Genomic DNA, 18,519 nt, shown 5'->3' on the forward strand with positions numbered 1-18,519 from the left:
GACGCCAAGAGGCTGCGGAATGACGACTTGTCGTCCTTTCAAAGCAAGTCTCCACAATAGACCTAGTGGCGCCGTTCGGCTGGAGACTGACGGTCGGTTCCTAGAAAACGCCAACCCCGCTGCTGCAGCTGGCTAGGAAAACTTTGCATGTCGGCACCTCTGCAGGCCGTTGCTAACAGTGCATTGAAGTATCCACAAACTAGCACATATGAGTTTGCGATACCAAACACATTCGCCAAGCTGTCTACAGATATATTTTTAGAACCTTGTATATAAAAACTTTTCCCTGTGGCGCATGTATTTTTAAGAGAGCTCTTGCATGTTGCGAACTCCGGTATATCTCAATCGCTCGACTGTATTAAATAGGACTGGAGGTCTTTTCTCACGCATAACATCACTCTGATAATTCTAGTAATTACTGATGATTTACATATCACATAGTTTAAAAGACGAAAATCGACTCGTACGCCTGCCTCCTGTACACATAAAAAAGAAAAGTCATGTTGAGCTAGTCGTTTTCGAAATCCAGCTTACTTATTTCTAAGTTTCTTAGCATCACTCAAGTATGAAAAAAATTGTAACCATTATTGATTGTTAGCCCGCGTGGAGCTCTTGGTGGTTGTGGAAGCACCAACGACTGCATAAACAGCAGTGTTTTTAGCTCTGCCAAGTTGTTTGCTTGTGGAATTGCACTGAGAACTACACGCAGAGCTTTGTATAACATGTGCAAGATCAACTACGCCACGCGTATAGACGCGTAATCAGCGAACCGCGCTGAAGCTTCATCTGTGATCGGAGCAGATCGCTGAAGAGCTCCCTGGGTTGGTCGCTGGGATTACTGTTTTGGGGGTGAATGGTGGGGTAGTCACCGAGAAGTTATATAAGGTTGCTGTGTCAGTGGCAGATGTTGTCGTTGAGAAGGTCGGCGATTCTGACGCGATGCCTCGGCAAGATGAGCAGCATTCTCTGAAGATGGATCGTGCCACTCGCTGTCTGAACGTTGCCGACTTGTTCACTTTAGAGCTGCAGAATAGTTCAAATTGTCCGCTTGCTCCTGCTCTTTGTTGGGAGTTGGGGGTGCATACCTTACGCTATCAAGGTTAGGTAGGGGTGCATTATGAGGCGGCAGCCCTCCGTATATTAACTCATCTCTATGTAACTTTAAGGCAGCTCTGTTCTGTGAGCAATCGGAGTAGAAGCCTGTATGATTTCCGCCACAGTTGGCACATTTTGGCTGACACACAGACTTGCACTCTGAGTGGTTGTGGTCTTCTGGACATATCTTACAGCGACGTGGACTGCGGTACTTCTTCGCTACATGCCCAAATCTATGGGAGTTGTAGCATCTCAGTGCAACACCAAGATATTCTTCTACAGGAGGACTTGTGAAACCCCAGCGCACTCTTTGCAGCATTGATTTGTCTTCTCTGAATAGGATAAAACCGGTTCTGAGAAGGTATGATTTTATCGCTCCGTCTTCTTGGCGATCGTAGCATGCCTGACGACGGGCACATGTCGCGCCAGAATGCTTCAGGAAGTCAACTAGTTGTTCTTCCCTGTGTTGAGCTGGGACATAGCGTATCTTGCGAACATTTTTTTTTATATAAGGTGCCGGGATAAATGGCTTCACTCCCAAGCCAGCCACTTGAGTCATCGACATTACATATTTTGCAGATGGGACGGAGGTAACAATAGACATGGAAGCTTCCATGTCTATTGTTGCAGAATGATAATGATTGCACCTCATCTTTTGCCGCGAAAACAATTTCTGACGCAGCGCGGTTTGGATTCACTAGCCAGAGGTTGAAGCCTTCCTGTGAGGGTCGAAAAACAACTGGAATTTTCTCAGGTAGCGTCTTTTTGTACGCTGCCAAAGATAACACGGCATATCGTCACAGTCTGTCTTCTGCTTCGCTGGGTTCACACGTGGATGTCCTATATTCGTCAACCCGTGGTTTCTTGGCTCCACTTTCGCATGTCTCGGCCATGTTCAATCAAGATGCCCTGGAACGTACTGCAGCGTTGAAGACTAGCGTCGCATGTTGTGGCACTTCCGAATACGGGGCCGATTTCATGGCACCCATGCGCTTTTGAACGCGCCGTCGGACATATATGTGCCGGTGTTTGCTGCTTACCGCCGTGGTAGGCGCACATGCGCTGAAGAGCGCATCAAAACCGCATGATGATGTGCGTGATCTTTAAAGGGAAGCTGAAGAGTCTCTCGAATTCAATAAGACGCTCATATACGGATGCGGGAACCTTATAAACCATGTAGGTAAAATTTGGTTTTTTTTTTCAATTAGGAGCGACGTAATCGTCGGTTGAAATTGTGCTGTAGCTCCGCCCCCCGTCGAGTGAGCGAGCGGAGTGGCGACCGGAAACCGCGGTGCTGTGACGTCAACTCTAGTGTTTCGTTCTTTCGCAGCGTCCGCGACCGTGCCTGACCGCGCTTGTTTCTGCGTGCGTGCCATCGTAATCTGCTTCGATCGACCCTGCATTCCTTTGTTGGCGCGTCTGCGTGTATATAGAGTGGTAGTCAACGTGCGTGGTAGTCAACGTGAGTGGTAGTCAACAGATGAAGGTCACTACACGTACTGCATGAACCGGGAAGCTTTTCACGCGTTTAAACCGTCTTTATAGATTGCCAACAGCTTTGGACAGCGCACAAATGCCGACGATCGCATCCCCGCTTACGTTCCACGAGGAGGCATGCAGGAACACAACACTACAGTTGTTTGACCGGGAACGAGCTCACTAGATCGGCGAAAGATCGGCGAGATCGCTAGATCGCTTTGAAAAAACATACTCACCAAAGAGAATTAATTTCCAACACGAGGAGATCCCAAGACTTTGCTTTCGTTCGCGCCGAAAGCACTGCTCGCACCAGCATCGTTTGCTTCTTCGAGAGGCCGGCTCTTCGCAATCGGCTCGTACATGTAGGGAGTAACGCCGAACTCCTCAGAAAAACGCAATCTCTCTAAATTTTCCATTACCGTCTCAGAAAAACAGCACCAAACTACCTGGCACCACGCTTCATGTGTAGCGGCAGCGGTCGCTTACTAGAGTTGACGTCACGAGGCGCACCGACCAATCACAGGCGGAAACGAGACGCGCGAGCTGGGCGTGTCCGCTCCTGCACTTTTCGTCGAAATAAAATATGTTTCCGCTTTCTTTCGCTCAATTTCGATACGATATTCGAATTCGGAGGGTTGAAAACCTTTATGTACAGATGTTCACTCATTTTTTCTGGAAAGCCTTTCAGCTTCCCTTTAACCCATAGGTATCCCACAGGATGTCTCTTCTCTCTTGTCAACAACGCAAAGTCTCAAAACAGCACTGATTCTTCGAAGAAAACAGAAAAATAATATCTCGACGAAGAAGCAGCCGTCGCTCGATGGGACTTCTCTTATTCTAGAGATGTCCCATTTTATTCTTATTCTATTCTGATTCTTATTCTAGTTTTAAAGGTGTACATCGCTACCGATCGCAGCGGCGCCACTGCCCTGAGTTTTCAACCACCTCACCCCTACCCACCCGTGTTATCCATCTGACGTCAGTAGGGCGAGTTATCCGATTGGCTAACCAGGCCACTAATCGATAATTTTTCCGTTTTTATGGTGAACAAATGTTGTCCGCAAATAATTCTGCAACACCTTTTACGATGCACAGTATGAATGGTGCCTCCATTTGTAATATATTCAAGCATTCATATAACGGGTTCCTTATCAGTGGGCTTGACTGTGATTTATTTTTGTAATTTGTTGTCGTACCTAGATTTAATCAATTACGTTGATTAGCGTTCAGCATCGCAATATTTGATTACTCGTGGTCGACATGAACGTCATGGAAACGCATTTGTCGTTACGGATGAAAGAAACTGATGCAATCTTACCAAACTCAACTATGAGAAAAGTGACAATAGTTACTTTTGAGCGTGGAAAACAGTTGCATTAAAGCAAGATATTGAGAGTGAAGAGTGTCAACGCACCTGGGCCTTTCCCATCGTAGTTGAGATCGGTGATGATCACGTTGTAGTCATTCGCCGCGTACACGTTTCCAGTAAAGCCATGTGCGTTGGTTTTGATCGGGCCGATGAGCTTGCCGTAGTACGCACCCGCAATACCTGCAAGAGACGCGCTTAAGAATTCGCAAAGGAAAGAAAATGCAGCTTCCTTAAATCCACAACCGACGTGACGAGGACAACCAAGGCTTCGAACTGTATCCTGCTACAGGATATTGGGACGAAAAGGGTTAATGCGACTAGCGTTCATTGAGAACTTGCCGCACTTTCAGGGCATTATCTGGTGGTCTGTCGACCTAACCGTTTGCTCGCCAACTTGGGCGACTGGGCAGTTCATAGTCCAGTGGGTGCACCATCGGGCTGCTGCGCAAAGGGAACACGGTTCAAAACAAACCGTTTGGTCAACCTTGGTCGTTGGATATGTAGGTGCGTGCCGCTTTTCCATTAACCTCTTTCCCGTCGGCTTATGTCACTGAGTGTTAGCCGCTCTTCAATGAACCCCTTTGACGCTGGAGCAACATAAAGAAAAAAAAGTTGAAGAAGAACAAATCGGCGGCACCAATCCCAAGATGGCTGTCGAGAATAATGCGTTTAGCATTGAATTAATATACCAAGACAAGGTATTGCGACCGTCGAAGCTAGTTAGTTGCAAGGCATGTACTACAGCGGGGCTCCTCTTTCGCGCTTCCCTAAGACCGCCGCCGCGAAGCGTGGCCTCCGAAATGCGCTGCGGTGCACGTCATGCCCCCCACAACCGTGCCTTGACGCGCTCTCCATGGGCGTTGCCGAGACGAAAAATGTGGCGCAGCGGTGCCTGCGAATGTTGGCAATCGTGCTCTCACTTTCCGCACACCCAGCGGCAAATAGGCAGTGATATAAGTTGGCGAGAGGTTAATCGAGGGCGGCGATATGCTCAGTGCATTTATGGCGCAGCTCGCTTAAGCGCTGGTGGGAAAGACGTTCATTCAAAAGCACCGCATAGCCAGTGCGTTTGCGGCGCAGCCAGCTAAAGCGTGGAGTTGCTGTCATTGAGAAACCATCGTGACGTCGGTTCGATTCTAGCGAGCATCAAAGAAATTTAAAGAATATTTGTGGCCATTCAACAACAGCACACACCTACTAGAATATACCCAAATGGCCCAAGTTCACATCAAAGAGGGTCACTGAAGAGCGGTACATACCAAGTCGCGCATCTACAGTGGCCCATGGTGGCGTGAAATAGGTTCGTTCAATTAATGAAATTCTGGCTTTTAGTTGCCAAAACCACGACATGATTGTAAGACGCACCGTAGTGGGGTCGCCAGATTAATTTTGACCATCTGGAGTTCTTTAACGTGCTTCCAGCGCACGGTATAAGGGTGCTTTTGTATTTCGCCTTAATCTAAATGCGGCTGTGTCGGCCAGGATTCCATCCCTCGAGCTTAGCAGCGCATCGCCAAAGTCACAACGCCATCCCAGCGGGTGCTGAAAGCGGTTCATTGAAGAGCGGCACACATGCTCGGTCATTCAAGTTGGTCCGACAAGTGACTTCGAACCCGGTTTCCTCAACACAGCAGCTCGATGCTCTAACCATTCGGCTGTGGATTGCACAGTAACCCAGGTGGGAAAGCGGTTAAATACAAACACAAAAAATATATACATGAATATAGTCAGACCCCAGAAAGTCCGTTAAATACCTATAGCAATACATCGAATTCCAGTTACTGCCTTCCCCGTGTTTTACCTGGAATTATACCAATGGAAGATCAACGAAGAACGTTAGCGCTCTCAGCTTTCCTTGGCACACGTAGCATTCAGTGGTGACACTCACTACAAGTACATTCACGAACACTTCACGCAAGGCCCACATTCACCACACATTAGCTTGAAGGGTGGCGCCACAACACACACCATCCGAGACCTCATTGCAGCAGCACCACAGCACATCCCACATGTCATCAATCACTGCTGGACTAATGACCTGAACCACCACACCGGTAGCAACGCAATTAAGGCCATGAAAACGCTCATAAACGATTTGTACACCAACAGACCAAACGCAGAAATCACCCTGATAACAGTACTTCCCATGATCGCAAACAAACACAGGCCATTTATTCAACCATCCGAGACACTCCTAGCTTACGCACTAGGGCCATGTAAGTTTACTGATTTTCTTCTGTACATATTGGAGACCAACACGAAAACGTCGATGTCATACACCATGCTGAAATACATCAAGATCCCGACATTTTCTAGCACGCAACGGACTACACCCCAATTTTTGTGGCGTCAACCTAATAGCAAACAACATCAAGTACAGGTTCAGACACTCATTTAAACCGACGAAACCTACAACACCAACAAGGGCCCCGTCCCGGTTAGCTACAACACAAAAAGAGAAGCCTGAAATCGTCAACACCAGCTCGTACGCACATTCCATCAAACCTGCACCCCAAGAAGCATCTACACAGACGGTGGATGCAGAACCAACACCATCTGAACACCCGCTCATACGGAAGTCCACAACTACCCGTGAAGCCTTCATCTAAACGGCTACATACACTAATCAGCAGACAGATACGCAGACATCAGTGCAGGCCTCGACACTAAAACAAAGCGTAAATAGACACCACCTCAAGATGTTTTGCTCCGGAGGTTTGCCCGAACCAAACAGCAATGACTACCATGCACTTCGGATAGGACACGCAACAACAAATCTTGCCCTTTCCTGCAATCCCGCAAACTTGCCGCCAAACAAACAAATAACAGATTTCACCTGAAAACTTACACTAGCTGCATTCAACACAGGGAAGTCCCAAAAGTCTTAGAATTAGGGTTATATGTGCCCTCGGCTCGTTACCCTCCAGGCTATTATTGAAGTAGAATGTTGTTCTAGAAAATGCCTCACTCCTTATTTGATATTCTCTAAGAACAATGCCAGGAAGAACTTACAGTAATTGCTAATCAGCTCGACAGCATAAATTTATCTGAACTGCAAAAAGAGAACTTGAACAATTCGTCGAAACTAGGGAGGAAAACCAACTAGACAAATACCAGCAAAAACGTATTAGAGCTGCAAATCCACATTAAGAAAGCTAATATGACCCCTACAGCACATGGCTTCACCTATAGTGCTACAAGCGAGCACGGAGAGCACAGCAGCAACGTAGTAGCCTTATCACAGACTTTAAGTCCTCATGAAGTTGAGCTCATAAAAACTAAATTACGGGGTTTTACATGCCAAAACCACGACCTCAATATGAGGCACGCCGGAGTGGAGGACTCCTGAAATGTGGACCACCTGGGGTTCTTTACCGTGCTCCTAAATCTAAGCGCCACGAGTGTTCCTGCATATTGCCTCCATCGAAATGCGGCCGCCGTGGCCGGGATTCAATTCCTCGACCTCGTGCTTAGCAGCCCGACACCATAGCCACCAAGCAACCGCGGCGGGTCAACTTGAGCTCCTGAAACGTGGTCCAACGTTTTGTCCCACGAACAGCGCAGTAAATGAATACGAACTCCCCAGAGATATATGACAGCGTGCGCATATGCGCATCAGAGAAATCTTATTCCATAGGCCAGACGTATGAAAACAGGATAAAGACTCTCTTAAGCCACCTAGCACATGGACACCGGAAGTCGAACAGTGCCTGCAGACCTGGATTTATACAGAAAGCTAATATCAAAGGGAATTCTAGAATCAATACGGCGTGGCCACAATCACAAAAGTGTGTCCCTTGCTGAGCACCAAATTGTAAAAGATCTTGTGGAAAGAGAAGATATTGTAATAAAACCAGCAGACAAAGGCGGCAGTATCGTAATCTGGCCTATAGAAAAGTACAAATATCAGGCCACCAAACAACTGAGCAACCACGCCCATTACCGAAAGGTCGACTCTAACCCAACTTCAGATTACAGAAATATTCTGCCAAGCACAATAGCGGAGCTCCTGTCCAGTGAGCTAATCACGCAATTTGAATATCCCTTCATGATGCCCAAGAACAAACAAGCAGGCCGCTTTTATCTTCTACCTAAAGTGCAAAGATTCCCGTAGAAGAAATACTTACAGCAGAAATCCCACGTCGGCCTTTGGTGTCTAATAACAACACACCTACCGAGCCTGTACCTAAATTCTTAAATCATCACCTGCCAAGCGTTCCCACCACCCTCCCATATTTCATTCAAGACACGTCCCACTTCCTTTGAATTATTGGCAGCATTAACGCCAACCAAATCCTTTCCAACCACGCTATTCTAGTCACTTTGTTTGATTCTGGAATTTACACTAACGTACCCAGGGGTGAACAAATTCAAGACGTATCGAAATCCCTCGCAGTCAATCCCGAAGCGCACGTTCCTGAAGTTTACCTGTCGCTCCTTAGGTTAGTTCTCACGCTCAACTATTTCGAAGTCCGTTCTATTCACTACCTGCAAATTTTCGGCACAACCATGGGAACACCATTTGCTCCCACGTATGCGAACACTTTCATGGGACAGGTTGAAGCAGAGCTGTTGAAATTCTACCCTTTAAAACCCCACACCTATCTTCGTTACATTGACAACATATTTATAATATGGGAACATAGCACAAGCACCTTAACCGAATTATTAGCCATTTCAATCGCTTCCACCATAGCATTAAATTTACCGCTGTTGGATACGGACCCTTTTCCTGGCATCACTCCTGTTCCCCGACCACATCCAATCACCGTCGCATTCCAATTATGGTGCGCCAGGGCGCGTCTGCCACGTTACTGGAGCCGTCACACATGTTGGCGACCCCCACCCCGTGCGCCGCACGTCGAGCTCTTGTCTCCCCCCCTGCTTGATTTTACCCGAAAGTGCAACGGGATGCTGGCACGGTTCCAGGTAGTTGATCTTGGTCCCGCGCAAAGCTGTTTTGCGGCTCTGGAAGGTCGTTCAAGAACAACCCGTCTCCTGCAGCGGAGCGCTTCCAGGCGAAGAGGTGACGGCGGAGGCAAGTCAACCCTTGAACGATGGAGGCCTTGGAGCGTCCCCATTGGCCGAATGTGACGGCAATTGCACGGGTGCCTACCATTGGAGGAAAATGTCGACAGCTGAGCTGGCTTGTCGATTGGCCGAAAATGACGTGACCCCACGAGACCGAAGGGTTTAAAAGCGAGAGACAGGGAGAAGAGCTTTTTCTTTCTTCTTGCCGGCGGCCACAGCGTCCGATTTGCTGCTGGCCGTCGATGACCTTATGACTGTTCATTACTTTGTGTTATTACTATAAATAATGTAAATAAACCTTCAGCTCGCAAGATCCTCCTCAACGCCAGCCAACTCCAGCACTCAACGGCAAGATCTAATAATTGGTAGCAGCGGTGGGATGAACCTTCGTCCAAAGAAGTCCTGAGAAACTGCGAACAGCGAAGAATAAAGACCCTTCGACCCAGGGAGTCCTGAGGAAGCTGGAAGAGAGAACCGATGAACCGGGTGGCGTGGTTCTGCATCCATGAGTGAGCACGTGTTTTTTTTTTATTATTATTCGCCAGACTTCAAATTTTGCGTGTTCATTTTGATGGTTCTAGAAATGGGGAATTTGTTGCATATTTTGTGCTTGTAGAAATTATTTAAGGAAAACAGTTCTAACGTCCAGTCGGGGCAGCTGCCATGGATCTTACAAGATTGACGAGGTCGGACTTGTTATTGCGCGACGAGTTGGGAGTTGAGGAGGACGAAAAGATAAAAAAGCCAGCTATCGAAAAGGCAATTCAAGATATTGGCAATGATGAAAGCGTTAAGATTACTTAAGAGGTGATACAAGAAACACGGGAGCGTGAGCACCAAGAACGTGAGAGTAAGCGTGAGCTTAAGCGAGAACGGGAAAAGCACGAGAGAAAGATGGCAGAGCTACAGGTTGAACTTCAGAAATCGCGTCCAGCGGCGGGCAGTGAAGTGGACCACCGTAGCAGATCAAGCGAGGTTGACCCATGTCGGATGGACACGTGGATGAAACCGTACAAGGTTGGAGAGGACATGGCCTTATTCTTGGTTCATTTCGAGAGAACTTCTGATAGGTGTACTGTGCAGCGAACGTAGTAAGGTGCAGTGAACGTAATCGCAAGATCAACGGCGAATGACGCGGAAGACTACGGGAAAATAAAGGCAGCGCTGTTGAGGAGGTATCGAATTTCCCGGAAGCATTTAAGCAGCGATTCAGAGAAGCGAGCAAAAAGAGCGACGAGGGCTACTCAGAGTTTGCGTACGGCTTGAAAACAAACCTTGTTGAGTGGCTTAAGGTTGCCGAGGTCTACGAAAGTAGAAACAAAATTATAGAGTGTATTTGTCTCGAACAATTCTGCCGCAGCATTATACAGTCAGTGAGGCTTTGGGTGCAGGATAGAGATGCTGCAGACATGGTAGATAAGGCGGCTTGGCTAGCTGATGAGTACGTGATGCGACGAAAACTCACTACTGACGACGAGCGTTGAAATGGAAGGGATAATCCGAGAAGGTATATTGCAGACACAGGTAAAAGCTACCGAGAGGGCCTAGTCGATGAAAAAACCTCAGGAAGGGAACGACGACAAAGGAGCTAGCAGCCCTCCGGAGGAGGGGACAAATAAGGTTGATACGCGAGAATTCGAGAAGAGCCAACCGGTCTGACGTTATCAGTGCCAGGGCCTAGGTCACTATGCCTCGGACGTGGGCGGAAGCGACGAAAGCTTGGAGCTTCTCCGTCCACACCTCCAGGAGCTACGGATCAGCGGAAAAACGTGTAAGGTATTAAGGGACAGTGGAGCAACCATGGACCTAGTTCACCCTTCTTTTGTAAACGCCGAGGACTATACAGGGAAGGTAACTTGGATCAAGTCAGTGCTAGAAGAACACAGCGTGTGTCTGCCTATAGCACGAGTGACAATTTCCGGTCCTTTCGGAGAACTAGAGATAGAGACAGGCGTTTCGAAGGCGCTACCAATGGACTACACGTACTTCTTTTCAAACCATTCGGAGCGTTTGTTATGGGAGCGCGGTCAGGAGTTCGGAGAAGGAAGGGTGCAGGCATTAACCCGGTCGTGCGCATGCCAACTCGCCGCTCAGCTGACCGAGGACACAGCGCAGCGGTGGCGCAACGCGAGGAAGTGCATTCCCTAGTAGAACCTCGGACAACGGAGGAAACAGTGCGACAGAAGAGGTGCCAATTAAAATGATCCCCGTAGAAAACTCGCGTAGCGAAGAAAGGTCGTCAGTGGAAGTAACAGAAAGGGAGAACAGCTCCGTACTTTCACATGCATCTGGGGGCTTTGACAGGCTTCTCCAGGTGGAGAGGAAGTCGCTCAGCGCGGAGTAACAGCTAGAGGGACGAGGCTCTGACACGTTTACACTGCAACGCGAAAGGGGGCATAGCTAGGCACAACGTTAACCTCCACGAAAAGGGAGGACTGCTGTATAGACACCACCGAGATCGTAGGGGCCGTATCCTCGATCAGTTAATCGTTCCCGAGAGCTATCGGGCGGATCTCCTGACTTTGTCTTGGAAATGGCTGGTCGGGCCATCTAGAAGGCAACAAAACGGAGGAAAGGCTCTTAGAATGTTACTGGTCAGGATGCTTTAGGGATGTGAAAAATTATGTAAGGTTCTGTGATGCATTTCAGCGAGTTGGGAAGCCGGTAGATAAACGCAAGGCACCTTTAAAGTTGCTTTCCTTATTCACGGAGCCATTCCGTCGGCTGGTGATCGACACAGTCGGGCCTTTGCCGCCGAGACGATCAGGGTGCAAGTACCTTTTGACCATGCTCTGTCCCGCGACAAAGTTTGCTGAAGCGATTGCTTTGAAGGAACTGAGCTTCGCCGAGATAGTCGACACTCTTATGTCCGCGTTTGTGCGAATTGGTTTTCCTGCAGAGATTCAGGCTGACCAGGAGACGGTATGTACAAGTGCTTTAACCACGACGTTTCTAGAAACGTGTGGTGTGCGGCTGATACACAGCTCCGTGTACCATGCACACTCAAACAGCGTTGAGAAGATGCACACGGTGCTTATGAGAGTGTTACTTGCATTGTGCCATGAACACAAAGCGGACTGGGAGGACTCTTTACCCGCAACCCTGTTCCCGCTGAGAACGGTCCCACATAAGGCAACGGGGTTCACTCCTTTCGAGCTTGTGTACGGCCGGACGATCCGTTTCCCCCTCAGAATGTCAAGAAAGATGTGGGGAGGAACAGGTCAAAGCCAGACGGTGGTCAGTTGCGTTTTAAAATTGCTGGATCGCTTAAGTGTCTCGAGAGAACTGGTTGAAGAAACCTAAAGGAGGCCCAGGAAACCGCGAAGGCGCACTATGACAGAAATGCGCGTAGCCGAACATTTAAGGTAAGTTACAGGGTCATGATCTTAAGGCCTTCACGAAAAAACAAACTTGAGGTACAGTGAGACGGACCCCTAAAAGTTACGCAGATGTCGGAGACTAGCTACATCCTAGAAGTTCCCGGAAACAGGAATGAAGGAATCATTTACCACTGCAATTTATTGAAACCTTATTACGGAAGGGAAGAGGTTGTGAACATGGTGGTAAACGCGTCTGAAGATGTAGCGGTCGAACTTCCAGTTTTAGCGACAGTGACAAATGCGGAACGTTCCATACAGGACAACCCGAATCGGGCTGTAAATCGACTGGCTCTCGAGGTAGATCAAGTAAGCGACCTCCAGAAACTCTTTGAGGACTTTCGCCAATGCTTCAGTAGCCGGCCGAGGAAAACGACGCTCATTACCCATGAGATTGAGCTGACATCAGACGAGCCCGTCCAATCCAAACCGTACCGGGTCTTACCTCGTCAGCGAGAAATAATGGAAGTAGAGATCAAACGAAAGCTTGAGTTGGGAATCATTGAGCCAGCAGACAGTGATTACACTTCCCCGATGATTCTCGTAGAGGCGAGCGGGAAAGAGCCGAGTCCCTGTGTGGACTATAGGAAATTGAATGCGATTACAAGGGACCAACTTTACCCTATACCTAACATAGAAGAACGAGTTGAACGGGTGGGCGGAGCCCAGCGCATTTCAACAATCGACTTAGGGGGTACTGGCAGGTGCCCATGTCAGAAAGCTCAAGTCGCTACGCAGCATTCACTTCCCCCCTTGGCACATTTCGACCACTAATGTTAAGCTTCGGGCTTAAAGGGAAGCCGAAACGGTTTTCAATTTCCATGAATTGCTGGGATTGGGAAGAACAGACCTAATAATTTAGGGTTCCGAAATTTTTTTCTTCGTTTTGTTAATGTAAGGGGCGGAAATTGCTTTCTAAATCACCCCCGTGGACACGCCCCCCTCGCTTCCCGGAGCGCCGGGTGAGGTGGTTTGCAGAGGAGAGAACCGGCGAGAGTGACGTCATTCGCGGGGACCGAGCTGCCGGACCGGCGTGCTGGCATGTGCTGGCATGCCTCTTTCCGTCCTGCGCTTTACTGAACGACGCTACGAGAGATCTGCCGACGCCGCCGCTCACGTTTGGTTTCTTTTGCGATTTTCGTAAACTGTTCTTTCCTTCTGTGCTGCGTGAGTGCCTACAGCCAAGGGCACCCAACATGCCCTCGTTCTGGGTAGCATTCGGCTGCGCGAACACAGGCGGGCGAGACGATGTGGTGTTTCACAGGTTCCCGAAGGACAAGAAGCCTGAAGCGCAGTGGGTCCGTGCGGTGAGGAGAGAAAAGTTCGTGCCGACGAAATCAACTGTGCTGTGCTCGGACAATTTCCGCGACAGTGACTATCATCGGAGCTTGACAACGATGCGGGCAATCGGTATTCCAGTTAAATCGGCGCGACTGAAGCCCGGCGTTGTTCCGTCTATATTCTCCCACAAGAGAAACACCTCGCCACCTCCAAAAGCGGCCTTCGCCAAGAGGAGACAGCGTGAGGTAAGGGTTTTAATGTGCACACGGGCAATTTTTTGACAGATGATCACCTTAGTGTCGAACAAACGGCCTGCGGCGAAGCGAGGTGGAGGCACAGCCGGGAATATGCACGTACGTGCAAAGTGCTTGCCGTTTTCATCCTGTTTTGCCTCTTCGCTTTGTCACAGAACACTGTACTACAGCTGTTTGTTCGGCGCTGTTTTGATACGGTGAAATAACTGGCCGGGGGTACGCTTGCGCATTCAGTGATATTTGTTATTCGTTCTACCACGCGGTGCCCGCAGATTTAGCTGTTCAGCATTCGTGTTCAAGTCGCACGACATGAGGCGTTACGGTAATATTTTCATGCTCGCGTTAGAGCAGAACTCGGCGTGCAAAAACTTCGTTCCGTAGATTTCGCACTCTCAGCTTGCTACCAGCAGCGAAATGCCGCAAAAGCGAGCGTCACAGCCGCGCCCCTGGCAAGGCGAACGGGCTCAAATGAACGAATGCTGGGCTCGAATGAAGTAACGTTGTGAGGTATTGAAGTTATCAGCGTTCGACGTGGTCTAGCCCAATACAGGCATCGCTGCTAGGCAAACAAATTTTTCTTGCCCTTGTACCTAGGGAACTAGCTATGCATCACGCATGGCAAAATTATTATTTGAAAGTAGTTATATTACATTACTCATTACTGTCTTATGAAGCTCTTTGATTTGAATTAAATGACCAATTACTGCCTTTAAAAAAGTAATGGTATTACTTTACTATTGCTTCCAAAAGGTTTTCATGCATACAAGAAGCAAAAAGCAAAGTATAAAGGGACGCCAACCTTTCTTCAAGGTAACACACACTTTCATGTCCTCCCCCCATGTTTCTCCACGGCACCAACGTTCTGACGCCGTACACAGCTTTCTGGTGCATATTTAACGCAATTACTAAATTACTTTAGCGATAAAATTACAGACAAAATATTTCACATTACTAAATCACTAGACAACTAAACCATCACATAAATTACTGAAAAGGTATTTCAATTATTGTAAGTAATCCAACTGCTGTCATGTATGCTGATATGCTGAAATTCATGTCATCCATGCCTTGCACTCTTTCAGATACTAGCAGAGCTCCTTGAGAACCGAGCCCCTGATGAACCTGTTCCACTACCATCACCAATCGAAGATTTTGAAGCAGCCAGTGTGACACAGGCAGATAATGAAGAACTTGAAGCAGCCATTGTGGCACAGCAGCTGGTGTTGAACAGAGTTGCCCCGAAACTGCAGACAAGAGCCTTCAAGTTCTTATACAACCAGTAACATCTCGCACGGCGTCACAAGCAGACATAAGCAAGCAGCCCGTCGCGGCAGCTTCACGTGCATGCTCGCGCGAGCAAACGCCGCTGGCACGCTGCGAAGCATAGACGGAAACGCGCGCAGCAATGAATTTTGGTGACTGGACTTCGTGCGTAGCTTCCACAGCGTTGCACCTGAGGTATGAAATGGAGTATAGGCTTGCCTAGTGACGTTCGACGTACGGTTGCAGTTATCGTGTTTACCACACGGCGGTGCTAAAACTGCCGAATATCTTTGTGTCAATACTAGCATGGAGCACGCATACCGATTCTTGATCGAGCCACAATAGCAAGGTCGTCGAACCATATAGTATGAATATTGCACATATAATACCTCTGGCGATCTCCGGATGTGTATGATAAGCAACTTCCATGACTGTACCTCGCAGCACTGCATGTGAGCGCTTTGAAACGCAGCACTTATGTTCGCGATCGTGTATCAACACTAAAAAAACCACGGGACTTGAGACAAGCCGCGGCAAGGTGCTTTACATCGCGGAATTGCACCCGTGTTTACAATCTAATGAGGAGTTAGTGCTTCGGCATTCTTCCAGCAGCAAGTTCCCAGTGACACTTCAGCGCATTTTTTCTCCCGTCATTGGAACGTGCAGCTACATGAAAAAAAAAAGACATACGTACCAGCTAAGATTTCCAACGCGCGAGAAGGTGCACACATTGCTCTCGCTGTTGACACACTCAACATCGTCATTGCCGCCATCGCTTTCTGTATCGGCTGTCGGTTCGAACATGTACCGCGAAAATACAAGCTGTCCGAGACAGCGAGAACGTTCCATAATGCTTACAACTCAGCTATGAAGCCAGAACAGAACAGCGTGTTACGCTCTGAAATGGCGACGCCGACGACCGGCGACTGCCGTGAATGACGTCACAGCGGCCCCGACCAATCACGGGCAACAGCGGCGTTCGCGCGATGCCCTGAGGCGCTGGTGCGCGTTTTCTTGAAAAAACAGCCGCTTGCGTTTGTTTCTGCCCTTTTTGAACTAGATATTTGTGTTCAGGGGACTTGAAACTGTAGAATGCCGCAGAGAACTCATTTTTTTCGAAAAGTGTTTCAGCTTCCCTTTAAGATGGCGCCGTTTAGCTTTCCCGAGCTAATGGATATTATTTTGAAAGACCTACAAGATTACGCGATCCCCTACTTAGATGATGTGGCCATCTTTTCTAACAGCTGGAACGATCCCCTGGAGCACTTAAGGAAGGTGCTGGCACGTCTACGAGACGACGGTCTCACGGTAAAGGCCGAAAAGTTCAACTTTGGGTGTTCGCAAGTTACCTACCTAGAGCATGCCGTAGGACAAAGAACACGGCGGCCCTCCGAACTAAAGATAGGGCCTATCAATAACTTTCCTGAACCGCGAACTAAGACGGATGTCAGAGCCTTTCTGGGGCTCGTGGGATATTACCAGAGGTACACTACAAATTTCTCAAAGGTAGGAAGCCCCCTGACAGACACCCTCCGAAAGGGAGAGCCCGGAAAAGTTCGGTGGAATGAGGTTAAAGAAAGCGCATTTCAGCACCTGAAAGAGGTTCTGAGCTCAGGACCAGTGCTTCGGACCCCCGATTATTCTAAGGAATTTATCGTTCAGTGCGACGCTAGTGACAGAGGGTTGGGAGTCGTCCTCAGCCAGGTGGACGACTCGGTGGACGACACCAGGTGGATCCTCAGCGGAGGAGCATCCGGTACTGTATGCTAGCCGAAAATTAACGTGCAGAGAGGAGGCGTACAGCGCATCCGAAAAATAATGCACCTGCTTAGTTTCAGCAGTCCTGAAATTATCTTGTTATTTGTACGGAGCGAAGTTCACTATCGAGACCGACCACTGTCCTCTGACCTCACTCAGAGATTTGTCCCCTAAAAACAGACACTTGCGGAGATGGAGTCTAATTCTCCAGGAATATAACTTCACCGTCCGTTACAAAAGGCGCAAGTTGAATGGGAACGCGGATGGTTTAAGCCGGTTGTCTCGATAAATCGACGTATTACCTTCCTTCCTTTGACTAACGAGGTAGGAATTGTTATTATGGGCTGGAAGTCATACTTGTAGTCCCAAAAGCTTGCTTGTGGTTAGTTATAAAAGTTGTTTTCATTAATTGTTTAACTTTCTCCCGTTTCTTTTGCAACGACAATATCACTCTGGCCTTGTTCATATTGGCCATATTCGAGGAGATATCGGAAGCTGTTTAGAAAGGTGGTTGGAACTGCTTTATCAAAATTGGGCACGAAAACAGCGTCGATTTCGACATAGATTAGCCTGGCGAGTCAGGGGTGAAGAGCCTGTGCTTGTATGTGGTGCAGCGCTATGTTGTTTCGTTTGTTTTAAGTACGTTCTCCAGGTCCCGGGATCCAGAAATATGTCCCACGAGGCTCGTCACCAGTACACTACATGTTCCTTAAAAGCGTTTCTCGTGGCTAGCGAATTGAGTTCACCGGCCATTCCGAACTTCTGGGGCGAGGAGGAGCTGTTGGATACGGACCCTTTTCCTGGCATCACTCATGTTCCCCGACCACATCCAATCACCGTCGCATTCCAATTATGATGCGCCGGGGCGCGTCTGCCACGTTACTGGAGCCGTCACACATGTTGGCGACCCCCACCTCGTGCGCCGCACGTCGAGTTATTGTCTCCCCCCCTGCTTGACTTTTCCCGAAAGTGCAACGGGATGCTGGCACGGTTCCAGGTAGTTGATTTTGATCCCGAGCAAAGCTGTTTTGCGGCTCTGGAAGGTCGTTCAAGAACAACCCGTCTCCTGCAGCGGAGCGCTTCCAGGCGAAGAGGTGACGGCGGAGGCAAGTCAACCCTTGGACGATGGAGGCCTTGGAGCGTCCCCATTGGCCGAATGTGACGGCAATTGCACGGGTGCCTACCATTGGAGGAAAATGTCGACAGCTGAGCTGGCTCGTCGATTGGCCGAAAATGACGTGACCCCACGAGACCGAAGGGTTTAAAAGCGAGAAACAGGGAGAAGAGCTTTTTCTTTCTTCTTGCCAGGGGCCACAGCGTCCGATTTGCTGCTGGCCGTCGATGACCTTATGACTGTTCATTACTTTGTGTTATTACTGTAAATAATGTAAATAAACCTTCAGTTCGCAAGATCCTCCTCAACGTCAGCCAACTCCAGCACTCAATGGCAAGATCTAATACTGCTCACCACACTCCTATCTCATCAACTTCCTCGTCACGACGGTTTGCATAGAAATGTAAAATTGAGAACTACAGTTTGCCTGTAGCGTACAGATAGCCAGCAATATTTAGACTACAACAGTCATCACCCGCGACCCGGCAAGCAAGTAAT

At 48.5% G+C, this 18,519-nt stretch overlaps 1 protein-coding gene across 1 annotated transcript in view; it reads right to left on the reverse strand.

Moving 5' to 3' along the window:
* LOC139054426 (protein Skeletor, isoforms B/C-like) overlaps positions 1-18,519 on the reverse strand; it is a 358,514-nt gene that overhangs the window by 214,219 nt on the left and 125,776 nt on the right. The window contains exon 2 of the mRNA XM_070531375.1: positions 3,989-4,123. Within this exon, the coding sequence (XP_070387476.1) occupies positions 3,989-4,123 (135 nt within the window). The remainder of the gene's footprint in view (positions 1-3,988; positions 4,124-18,519) is intronic.

The sequence above is a fragment of the Dermacentor albipictus genome, chromosome 1 (assembly GCF_038994185.2).
Source record: "Dermacentor albipictus isolate Rhodes 1998 colony chromosome 1, USDA_Dalb.pri_finalv2, whole genome shotgun sequence".
NCBI classification, from domain to species: Eukaryota; Metazoa; Arthropoda; class Arachnida; order Ixodida; family Ixodidae; genus Dermacentor; species Dermacentor albipictus.